The sequence below is a fragment of the Amphiura filiformis genome, chromosome 9 (assembly GCF_039555335.1).
Source record: "Amphiura filiformis chromosome 9, Afil_fr2py, whole genome shotgun sequence".
Taxonomy (NCBI): Eukaryota; Metazoa; Echinodermata; class Ophiuroidea; order Amphilepidida; family Amphiuridae; genus Amphiura; species Amphiura filiformis.
In genome coordinates, this window is record NC_092636.1 from 14,358,047 (window position 1) to 14,371,433 (window position 13,387).

The 13,387-nt window shown below is 35.6% G+C and overlaps 1 protein-coding gene across 1 annotated transcript in view; it reads left to right on the forward strand.

Moving 5' to 3' along the window:
• LOC140160666 (uncharacterized) overlaps positions 1–3,707 on the forward strand; it is a 40,209-nt gene extending 36,502 nt beyond the window's left edge. Inside the window, exons 21-23 of the mRNA XM_072183941.1 lie at positions 719–830; positions 1,586–1,762; positions 3,393–3,707. Coding sequence (XP_072040042.1) covers positions 719–830; positions 1,586–1,762; positions 3,393–3,545 — 442 coding nt within the window. The 3' untranslated portion in view covers positions 3,546–3,707. The remainder of the gene's footprint in view (positions 1–718; positions 831–1,585; positions 1,763–3,392) is intronic.
• The last annotated feature ends 9,680 nt before the right edge of the window (positions 3,708–13,387 follow it).

Below are 13,387 nucleotides of genomic sequence, written 5' to 3' on the forward strand. Positions count from 1 at the left end.
TATATACTGAAAATTTCCCCCACGTGTTAATGAGTTTACGTGGTGTAGTGGTTACGGATCTCGCCGCCCAAGCACAGGGTCCCGAGATCGATTCCCATCCCCGGCGATGGTTAAAAATTTTTCTTCTTCTTTTTTCTTTGAATTTAAAATTATTTATTTTCATGTGAAATATATTTTGTGCATTTTTTTTCTGTAATGGGGCCACCCGCCAATAGAGCTAAAACGGATCTTGGCTCGGGGAAAAATAATTAAGTCCATCGTGCAGGCAGTGTTGCCGTCATATTGTCTGTTTTGTTTACGCTTTTGGCTGTTGCCACATTGAATAATGTAGTCCACCATCGTCTGTCGGTCACATCACATATACTGTTCTATACAAAAAAGGACAAAAGTGTTTCGCATACAGAGTTATACAATACTGGTTTTAGATTTAGCTTCAAACTTATTTATTGCTAAATTAATTTTTGTCAAAGGGTATTTTTTTTATGAAGAAGACACTTGAAAGTTTTAATTTTTGGTGAATTCAACATGCCAATCTTTGGAATAACATTGTGTAACATGGTATTAAAGTTATATCTCGACGTATGTGAAACGATTTTGTTTAAAATGGTATTAAACATTGTTTATAGGTCTGTATGTGACGTGACCAACGATTTGTGATAGGGCATCACACAGCTTGACAATGAATTAACAAAATCGATATATTTACTTTGTTTTATAGGAGCCATGAATGTCAAGCTACTGATGCAAGTGAACTAGAGAGGCTACAAGAAGATGCATGCAGGTGGCAGACACGCTTTGAAGAACTTCAAGCAAAAGTGGAACCATTCCAAGTATGTTCATAATTGCACTTATTTTTGTGGGAAAAAAAATGGGCTATTCCAGTTGAAATCCAAACACCATCTTCCAAATAATTTCAAATGGGGTTACCTGAATGGGTAACTCCATTAGAAATCTACAATCCCTGTGCTGGAGATTAAGGTTATGATTTTAGGATTAGTGGTGTATGGATTTCAAGTGGAATAACCCATAGTTACTAGATGTGAAATCAGTTTCACATGCAACATTATAGGAATAAACATGAAAAGTGAGGCCATCTTGTGAATCAAAACCCTGGATTTTTAATGAGACATGTGGCCATGATATGATTAGGCCAAATGAAATTTTGATACAGTAGTCATTCAATCCAATGAAAAATGGTAGTCAAATTTCACAACAAATCAACATCAGAAATATTTTAAGTTTCTTTGACTTTCTTTGAAAATGTTCACTGCAATTTGTTATAGCTTGTCTCTATTACATTTATTTGGCTCTCCCCATGCAGGAGGAGTTGACTGCAGACGACAAGTTTTTAACAAAATCAAAAATTTCAGAATTGTAAATTTACATGGCCATTATTTGGAAATAACATGTAAAATGCATTAAAATAAGTACAAACAAGCCTAGTATTGGTTCAGTGATTCTTAAGATAGCTCTTGATATTTTGAAAAAATATCACAAAACTTGGGACTTTTATTAATATTGAAGCCTAGGCCTATAGCCAGCATACAGCATTTTAAAATTAACCTTCCATTTTTGTCTCCATCAGGCACAACTTGACCAGTTTGCAGCTGAACGTGATGCACTGCTAAGTGGTAAATCAGCAGCAGAAAGTGAAGTGACGCAGCTAAGTCTCAACTATGCCAAGTTACTGGGTCACCAGAATCAAAAACAGAAGATTCATCATGTGCTGAAGATTAAGGAGGAAAATATGAAATTAAAGAAGGTAATGGGCTAGTCCAGTTGAAAGCTACACACCCCCTATGGAAGAATTGACCTTAATATTCCACACAGGGAGTGTGAATTTTAAATGGGGGTATCTGAATGGGTGACTCCATTTAAAAACTACACCTACCCCATGTGTGGGAGATTATGATCATGTCTTCCATATTGCATTTTTTCTATCTGAAAGAAGTTCACATTTTTTCTCATTATCCTAGTAAAATTAAATGCATGAGATATGTTTTGTTTAGATGGTGGGAACAAAAATGTGGTGAATTCTGGTAACCACAAACAGAAGTATGTGCTATCCTGTGGGGCATTTTGGTTTGTTTGTTTTTTTGCTTCTTATATCGAAACTGCTTGAGCCAGGGTTGTAGCTACGGTGGGCGTCGCTGCTTGAGCCAGGGTTGTAGCTACGGTGGGCGTCGCTGGGCGGTCCCGCCCACCACTGACGCTGGCTGCCCGGCACAAATTTTTTTAATGATTTTTTCATCATAAAAAGAGCAAAAAACTTTTTAGAGGGTGATACCCCCGAAGGAATCACTTGTGTTCATGTAAAAGATTGTGTCCAGAGCCATTCATGGACTTTAGCAATTTAGAGCCCACCACTAAAATCAGGCTAGCTACAACTCAGGCTTGAGTAATACAACTAAAAATTTGGAAACATTGTTTAATGGTAGGCCCTCAATGACAGATAAAAATCAGAACATGAAAAAATGGGACCACATCCCTTTAAAGACCCATTCAGTGATCCCAGCAAAAGTGTACAAAAATTAAAAATGGTTTATAAATTGCTTAAAAGTGAAGGATAAGTCATTCAAATTGTCATTTGGTACTTTTGAAATGAAAAATTTGGCAAAAAACAAAGAAAACCGCAGTATTGACGTAGTTGAAGCCCCATTCTAATACATGTAGCTAATTTAGATACTGTCAGTATCTAAATTACAGATTCATGTAAGTTCCTTATTTTTGTCTTAAATACATGGCTTTCAGCTGAACCACTACCAGGCCATGTTTACATATTTATGACAATGACAAAGGTACCAAAATATGAATTTTGATGATTTTTACGATCGACCGGATGAGCAAATCGCTGAATGGGCATTTAAGTGGTTTACCATAAATATTTACATTATGAATAGTTTTATTTTATGGTTTCTGTACTTTCCATTATGTGAAGACTTATATAACACATCTTGAAGTGCAATGGGCTATTCTAGATGAAATCTGTTCACCCACTGTGGAAGACATGACCTAAATTTTCCAGATAGGGAGTGTAAATTGCAAATTGAGTTTCCTGGATGGATTACTACATTTGAGTTCAATTCAGATTATATTTGATATGCATTGTACTACTGCAGCCCTAAGGTGCAAGAGCACAAACGGCCCTCACTGTAATGGGGTGCGCCACTCTGGCCTCACTCAATGCCTGGATATTTATAAAACATATAGGGGATATTTACAAAATAAATTATACAGTAATGAAGTGGAATAGCAGCATAAGTATCTACTGCTGACACAAGGACTAGTAAATGAAATAAGTTGAGGCAGGTGAAAAAATGTGTCCTTTAATTTTGAGGATTTTGCTTTAAATTTGCATTCCATTAATACCGTTATTGTGTTTTCTTTCACAGGATATGGACAAATTGCGAGGTGAAAACCTGAAGATGACTCGTAAACTATGCACTTTAGAAAGCAAGTCGGACGGCGCCAAACGACGCTTCAATCCAGACGATGCTTTTAAACACAAGAAAGAGAACAATAGACCACTGGCTGATCACAACTAGGATTTATGAGTTATAACTCGGTTAAGGAGAACATCAAACTAATACCTGATCTCAATTAAACCCTGTGAAGCTTTGAGTTTGGTAGTAGTGACGTCACTTCGTGTTGTAGGTTTGCGTTGCCTTGAAACATCACACCATTCTTGGAATCGCAGCATTTTTTTTTTTTTAAACCTTAAAGCTTTTAAAGATTCCCTCAAATATTAAATAATGCTTCTTCAATTAGGGGACATATGTCAATTTTGACTTCTGGATAACTGTTAGACATCAATTAAAGACTAGTCTTTCAATAAAATATTAATTTTAAGTGAAAAACATTGATTTTTTGAACAAATCTGTAAAAATCATCATTCCAAAAAAAAAAAAAATGCTGACCCTGATTTTTCAGGATTTAGGGTCGGTCGGTTGACAAGACGCATTTTGACATCACTACTAAACTCAAAGCAACACATTAGGTATAGTATTGAGTTAACCTGGTTATGGTTAGTATCATAATTTTGGGTATTCCATTTGAAATTTGCACACCCCTGTAAGAGATGACATACCATTTTTCACCCTGATTTGGCAGTGACGTGGCAATTTCATTGGGCTCAGCTTCAAATTCTTGATTGAGTTTTCAGATACTGCAGGGATTTGGCGCGTGAGTGCGATGGCACACCATTGCAAACCGTAATCACCTGTCCGAGTACAATTTAATAGCATGCCTAACAGCCTGCCTAATATTTCCAGAAGTGTGATTATTTTCAAACCTCAACCCCTGATACTGTTACACTGTATAGATAATTTTTGATATATAACAGTCCTCGAAGTAAATTATATAAATCTAATGACATATTCTTAAAGTGTATGTAGCAGGGAGGAAAAGCCGACGGTCAATTGAAAATTTTGACCTTTCATATTGAAGATATGGATTTTTTTCCCAAAAAGACCTAATTTTTTTTGGTGTTTTGGGAAAAAAATCCATATCTTCAATCTGAAAAGTCAAAATTTTCAATTGATCGTCGGCTTTTATCCCACCTACATACACTTTAAGTATAAATCATAAGATTTATAAAGTTTACTTTAAGTACTGTTAAATATCAAAAATATCAATTTTAATGATTTGCCATAAAATGTGTATTAAATTGCGAATTTCAAAAATCAAAATTATTTGATATCAGAATGACATTCTTCATTATTCAGAATGTAATTCGATATGTCTGATGTGCTCTAATGTCCCACAATAAATACTGTCCAAACGTTCATACCCCAGCCCTTAAAGCCATATTATAACATTTGCTGAGGAGAACACCCTCAATAGTTTTTCAAAATTCTGTTTTTTACATGATTATATTGTAATTTATTAAACTATCATACCCTGAAAAAATCAAGACTATAGGTGCAGTAATTTTGTCAAAATCCGAGATTTTGAATAAAACGCCGGAACCGGTGTTTTATTATTAGATGGAAATATTAGTCGAACGCAGCATACACGATATTGACAACACAGTACGTGCATTGCGTCTTGGGACGGATATACACATCAAAGGATAGTACCGTAACACAACCGACAGAGTGAGTGATACACATTGGCGACATCGGTGGCGCTGGTAGTAAATTCAATTTTCTTTGCTTTACCTCGGTTGTTTGGCTCAAAATTAAAGGGACATATCTGATAATAAAAGCTAACATTTTATGGCAAAGAAATACTTATCTATTTTGAATGAAAATGTTATAATATGGCTTTAAGTAAAAAACATGGAAACGGGAAATCAAGCAGCAAATAAAAAAAAAAAGATGCTAAAAGGAAATGTAAGAAAGAACAGATTGAGAAAATAATGGGAATGGGTTAAATAAATAAATAACATGGAAACGGAAAAATCACAAGCTAAGCAGAATAAACTAAAAAAGAAAATGTAAGAAGAGACAGATTTAGATAAATAAAATGTACCTTTTCAATGATTCTACCTGTTCAGTAATTCTCCTGTTATAGTGAACGCTCCCATTTACTCATCTAGCGGGGACCAGCCTTGAAGCGCTTGGTATCCCGCTAGTAGATAATAATACATTGGGGGAAGGGGTATTTTACTGACAAGACTCATTTTGCAATTTTGCTTGAAGTAACATATTTTTGATACAATCCGTGTATATTTGTTAAATACAAGTAGAAGGTATTGTTTTAGATAACTTTGATCAGTATTATCAGTGTCTTTGTTTGAAATACAGAGATATGGCCGGTCATATCCATTAAAACTAATTGTTAACCCTATTATGATATTTAAATCAGTAAACGTACATTTACAGCCCATTGTGAGTTCAGAGATGTCGTTGTTTTGAAAATCTGATAAGTTTATTGACTTAATGACTTTCTCACATTGTGAGTTCAGAGATGTCCTTGTTTTGAAAATCTGATAAGTTGATTGACTTAATGACTTTCTCACATTGTGAGTTCAGAGATGTCCTTGTTTTGAAATCTGATAAGTTTATTGACTTAATGACTTTCTCACATTGTGAGTTCAGAGATGTCCTTGTTTTGAAAATCTGATAAGTTTATTGACTTAATGACTTTCTCACATTGTGAGTTCAGAGATGTCCTTGTTTTGAAAATCTGATAAGTTTATTGACTTAATGACTTTCTCACATTGTGAGTTCAGAGATGTCCTTGTTTTGAAAATCTGATAAGTTTATTGACTTAATGACTTTCTCACATTGTGGGTTCAGAGATGTCCTTGTTTTGAAAATCTGATAAGTTTATTGACTCAATGACTTTCTCACATTGTGAGTTCAGAGATGTCCTTGTTTTGAAAATCTGATAAGTTTATTGACTTAATGACTTTCTCACATTGTGAGTTCAGAGATGTCCTTGTTTTGAAAATCTGATAAGTTGATTGACTTAATGACTTTCTCACATTGTGAGTTCAGAGATGTCCTTGTTTTGAAATCTGATAAGTTTATTGACTTAATGACTTTTTCACATTGTGAGTTCAGAGATGTCCTTGTTTTGAAAATCTGATAAGTTTATTGACTTAATGACTTTCTCACATTGTGAGTTCAGAGATGTCCTTGTTTTGAAAATCTGATAGGTTTATTGACTTAATGACTTTCTCAATTTGCCGTAAAGGTGATGATGTAAGAGGATTAACTATCACAGCAATAAGTTAAAACAATTGTTGAATATATCGCACTGCAATAGTACGTTCATGCAGTACCGCTGCATTGAACCATATATGTGACATGATCAAGGGGAACGAGTCACTCACATGTCGGCAATTTTCAATTAGAAGTTTTTTACATCATTTTCTGGCAGATTATGAATGCTACATTTTGATACAAACCCCATCAAAATCGGACATCTGGTTATCAAGTTATGAGCAATTTATCAATGGCTCAAAACAATATAAAACAAAAGAACACTTTTTTGCCAATATCTCAAAAACAATATATGGGGCAGCCGACTCATTCCTCTCGATCATGTCACATATGTTAAAGAACAGGGATAAAGACCTGGATCGTAATTCTATATAGAATATTCATGTCATGTCATGCTGATCACTCGTATCTTTGAAAAGAGTGGTATTGTATTCAATCTATGATGAGTGCAACCTACTTGTAGTGCAGGGTGATATATTCCAAAATTGTTGCAATGGTTTTAGTAATGAATCCTGCTACATCGACTGATGTTGTATTAAAATACATCAGCACCCGTGCCAATACATTTTATAATTATTATGACTGTTTATATTGTAAATTTTGTAAATTATATATTTTGTTACCAGGCAGATAATGAGTGTAAATTTGAGATAGAATGAAACCCAAGTCAACAAATTCACAAAAGTGCCATTTTTGTTACGCCTACTTGAATACAGGGGTGTGATTTTTCAGGATTTTCTGCATTTCATGGAAAACATGGCCTTAGTCTCCCACACAGGGGGTGTATGGGGGTGCCCATATCAGGTAACCCCATTTGAAATTCACACAAATATAAAAGCTCAATGTAACACTCAACTGTTAATAATAATATTGAAAATAAATTGTATAGCACATTATGTTTTTAATTCACACTTCATCTGTCTAGATAGTATATAATATTATTTTATTTGTGTAGTATATTTACTAGAATTCATATATTATAGTATAATAGGCTTTTCCAGTTGAAATCCATATGTACCCCCTTAATCTTCCACACAGGGAGTGTGAATGTCAAATGGGGTTACCTGAATGGGTGACTCCATTTGAAATTTACACCCCCTGTGTGGGAGATTAAGGTCATGGGTTCCATTTCCATAGGTGTATAGATTTCAACTGGATAATCCAATTTAGAGTAGATGTCAATGTATGTAAGGGAAGAAATGTGAAAAACCACAAAGGAGTACTACTACCTCTGCTGATTGGCTACAAAAAGACTATTATGATTTATTGAGCAAATCAGCAGCATGGTAAGAATGGTGTCAGGGCTAAAGAGGCTTAACCTCATGAGTACTACCTGCTGATTGGTTACAAGAAGAATATTATGATTTATTGAGCCAATCAGCAATATGGTAAGAATGGTGTCAGGGCTGAAGAGGCTTAACATCATGAGTACTACCTGCTGATTGGCTACAAAAAGCATATTATGATTTATTGAGCCAATCAGCAGCATGGTAAGAATGGTGTCATGGCTGAAGAGGCTTAACCTCATGAGTACTACCTGCTGATTGGTTACAAGAAGAATATTATTATTTATTGAGCCAATCAGCAATATGGTAAGAATGGTGTCAGGGCTGAAGAGGCTTAACATCATGAGTACTACCTGCTGATTGGCTACAAAAAGAATATTATGATTTATTGAGCCAATCAGCAATATGGTAAGAATGGTGTCAGGGCTGAAGAGGCTTAACCTCATGAGTACTACCTGCTGATTGGTTACAAGAAGACTATTATGATTTATTGAGCCAATCAGCAATATGGTAAGAATGGTGTCATGGCTGAAGAGGCTTAACCTCATGAGTACTACCTGCTGATTGGTTACAAGAAGACTATTATGATTTATTGAGCCAATCAGCAACATGGTAAGAATGGTGGTAAGTTAACCCTATGAGTACTACCTGTGGATTGGTTACAAGAAGACTATTATGATTTATAGAGCCAATCATAGTAAGAATGGTGGTAGGGCTGAAGAGGATTAATCCCATGAATACTATCTGCTGATTGGTTACAAAAAGACTATAATGATTTATTGAGCCAATCAGCAGCATGGTAAGAATGGTGGCAGGGCTGATGAGGTTGAATATTTATAAGCTGTATTTTAATTGATCAATCAGATGGATATATCACATAATTAACCAATCAGAAATGTTGTAAGAAAGGCAGTCAGGTAACCCCATTTGAAATTCACACTCCCTGTGTGGAAGATTAAGGTTATGTCTTCCATAGGGGGTGTATGGATTTTAACAGAAATTTTTCCCACCATTGTGCTTGTACTATAATTGTTACACAGAAATAAAATGATTTTATAATTGGGGTTCTTAAATTGTTTTTATGTGTGATTTGTTGTCTCACCTGAACTATGCTCAGAGAGAGACTTATTGATCACTTTGGTGTTATTCTGTGTGTGTACGGAAAAGCTTATGATTATTTATTAACCGTTAGTGTTATGGTGACGAAACTTGGTAGGTTATTGGTTTCCTTGGCGGTTGGTCTTCCTGTGCATTTCAATTGGAATTGCGGCACGCATGTCCAGGTTTTCTAGCAAATTTGTCGGGTTTTTTTTCAACTTAATAGTATTATAAGAGTTTCCGTAGATAACTTTTTTTCCCGACTGCTAAAAACTTCCAAAATTTAGTTCTTGAAAACATACTAAAAACAGAATCTCCCAATGTGTAATGAATTAATTACCTTATACAATTTTTAGGACTTTCGATGATATTTGTCTGAAAAGTTCCTATCTCTTATCATTGTAGCACATCTACTGATCACTTGGTGGTCTTGGTATGGCGTCAACTATCTACTGCTGATAGCACACAACTACATCAACTATCTACTGCTGATAGCACACTACTTCAAAACTATCTACTGCTGATAGCACACAACTTAATCAATTATCTACTGCAGATAGCACATAACTTCATCAGCTATCTACTGCTGATAACACACTAGTTCATCAATGGTATGGCGGCGCCCATGGGTTACATGAGCATTAAATTAAGTGCCTTTATTTAAATATGATGACTGCTGAAAGGGTACAAAATATTGAATATACGCCTTCAACAAAATGCTTAAAGAAAATCCAGCTGATGAATACAATACAATAAAAGGCTCAATGAACCTGGTCCTCAGATGCCTAGCACAATACTTGATCAACTATCTACTGCTGATAGCACACTACTTGATCAACTACTACTGCTGATAGCACACTACTTCAACTATCTACTGCTGATAGCACACTACTTTATCAACTATCTACTGCTGATAGCACACTACTTGATCAACTATCTACTGCTGATAGCACACTACTTTATCAACTATCTACTGCTGATAGCACACTACTTGATCAACTATCTACTGCTGATAGCACACTACTTTATCAACTATCTACTGCTGATAGCACACTACTTGATCAACTATCTACTGCTGATAGCACACTACTTTATCAACTATCTACTGCTGATAGCACACTACTTGATCAACTATCTACTGCTGATAGCACACTACTTGATCAACTATCTACTGCTGATAGCACATTACTTTATCAACTATCTACTGCTGATAGCACACTACTTGATCAACTATCTACTGCTGATAGCACATTACTTTATCAACTATCTACTGCTGATGATAGCACACTACTTCATCAGCTATCTACTGATGATGATAGCTACTGCTGATAGCACACTGCTTCATCAACTATCTACTGCTGATAGCACACTACTTCATCTACTGCTGATATATCTACTGCTGATAGCACACAACCTCTTAACTATCTACTGCTGATATTACAATATTCCAACTATCTACTGCTGATAGCATACTACTTAATCAACTATATACTGCTGATAGCATACAACTACATCAACTATCTACTGCTGATAGCATACTACTTCATCAACTATCAACTGCTGAGCCTGATAGCACACTACTGCATCAAATATCTACTGCTGATAGCACACTACTTCAACTATCAACTGCAGATAGCACACTACATCATTACTATTTACTGCTGGTAGCACACTACTTTATCAACTATCTACTGCTAATAGCACACGACTTCATCAGCTATCTCCTGCTGATATCACACTACTTTATCAACTATCAACTGCTGATAGCACACTGCATCAACTATTTACTGCTGATAGCACACTACTTCATGATCTATCTACTGCTGATGGCACGCTATGCTACTTCATCAACTATCTACTGCTGATAGTACACAATTCATTAACTATCTACTGCTGATAGCATACTACTTCATCAACTCTACTGCTGATAGCACACTACTTCATCAACTATCTACTGCTGATAGCACACTACTTCAACTATCTACTGCTGATAGCACACTACTTCAACTATCTATTGCTGATAGCACACTACTTCAACTATCTACTGCTGATAGCACACTACTTCAACTATCTACTGCTGATAGCACACTACTTCAACTATCTACTGCTGATAGCACACTACTTCAACTATCTACTGCTGATAGCACACTACTTCAACTATCTACTGCTGATAGCACACTACTTCAACTATCTACTGCTGATAGCACACTACTTCAACTATCTACTGCTGATAGCACACTACTTCAACTATCTACTGCTGATAGCACACTACTTCAACTATCTACTGCTGATAGCACACTACTTCAACTATCTACTGCTGATAGCACACTACTTCAACTATCTACTGCTGATAGCACACTACTTCAACTATCTACTGCTGATAGCACACTACTTCAACTATCTACTGCTGATAGCACACTACTTCAACTATCTACTGCTGATAGCACACTACTTCAACTATCTACTGCTGATAGCACACTACTTCAACTACTACTGCTGATAGCACACTACTTCAACTATCTACTGCTGATAGCACACTACTTTATCAACTATCTACTGCTGATAGCACACTACTTGATCAACTATCTACTGCTGATAGCACACTACTTTATCAACTATCTACTGCTGATAGCACACTACTTGATCAACTATCTACTGCTGATAGCACACTACTTTATCAACTATCTACTGCTGATAGCACACTACTTGATCAACTATCTACTGCTGATAGCACACTACTTTATCAACTATCTACTGCTGATAGCACACTACTTGATCAACTATCTACTGCTGATAGCACACTACTTGATCAACTATCTACTGCTGATAGCACATTACTTTATCAACTATCTACTGCTGATAGCACACTACTTGATCAACTATCTACTGCTGATAGCACATTACTTTATCAACTATCTACTGCTGATGATAGCACACTACTTCATCAGCTATCTACTGTTGATATAGCTACTGCTGATAGCACACTGCTTCATCAACTATCTACTGCTGATAGCACACTACTTCATCTACTGCTGATATATCTACTGCTGATAGCACACAACCTCTTAACTATCTACTGCTGATATTACAATATTCCAACTATCTACTGCTGATAGCATACTACTTAATCAACTATATACTGCTGATAGCATACAACTACATCAACTATCTACTGCTGATAGCATACTACTTCATCAACTATCAACTGCTGAGCCTGATAGCACACTACTGCATCAAATATCTACTGCTGATAGCACACTACTTCAACTATCAACTGCAGATAGCACACTACATCATTACTATTTACTGCTGGTAGCACACTACTTTATCAACTATCTACTGCTAATAGCACACGACTTCATCAGCTATCTCCTGCTGATATCACACTACTTTATCAACTATCAACTGCTGATAGCACACTGCATCAACTATTTACTGCTGATAGCACACTACTTCATGATCTATCTACTGCTGATTCAAGTTCAAGTTCAAGTTTATTTCACCATCATATCATAATAATATTATATACAGTAACAAAAGGTTGAGAAAACGATGGTAGGACAATCACAAGAGCAAAGCTCGAAAGACGTGATTGCCCTCAGTGACAAAAACAAAAAGACGCCTACAGACAACAGACAAGGACGGGGGTGAAAAACGACAGACTGACAGGACTAGTGCAGACAGACAAAGACGTTGGCAATGACAATCATGACATATAAAAAGTCAATGAGAAATGTAAAAGTAAGTGTCTTAACTTACAGTACAATGATACAATTTTATGATAAATGACATTATTGAATACAATAAATTTATGAGTATAAAGAAATCAAGTAATCTTTGTAACTGCGTTTAAAAGAATTAGGAGACAAGGCAATTTTGATATCATCGGGGATGGCATTCCAGAGCAATGGACCTTGCCTTCTAATGGTATTTCTAGCCAAATCATATTTGAATATTGAAGGACGAAACAAACTCGATGAACGAGTGGAATAATTGTGGATGGCCATATTTTTAACAAAATAATTGGCAAAATTACAAGGCATGTTGTTAATACTGAAATTATACATAAATAAAGCTTTGATAAGTTTATGAATATCAAAAATATTCAAGGTATTTAGCTGAGAAAATAAAGGTGATGTGTGGGCCAGCCACGTAGAGTTGGTACATAATCTGATAATTCTCTTTTGTTTAACAAAAATAGAGTTCAAATTACAGTTGTTAGGATCTGCCCAAATTATATTGCAGTAGTTTAAATGAGGTAGAACTAATGTATTGTACAAGGTAAATAACGTATTACACGAAAGAATATGCTTAAGACGATACAGAATTCCA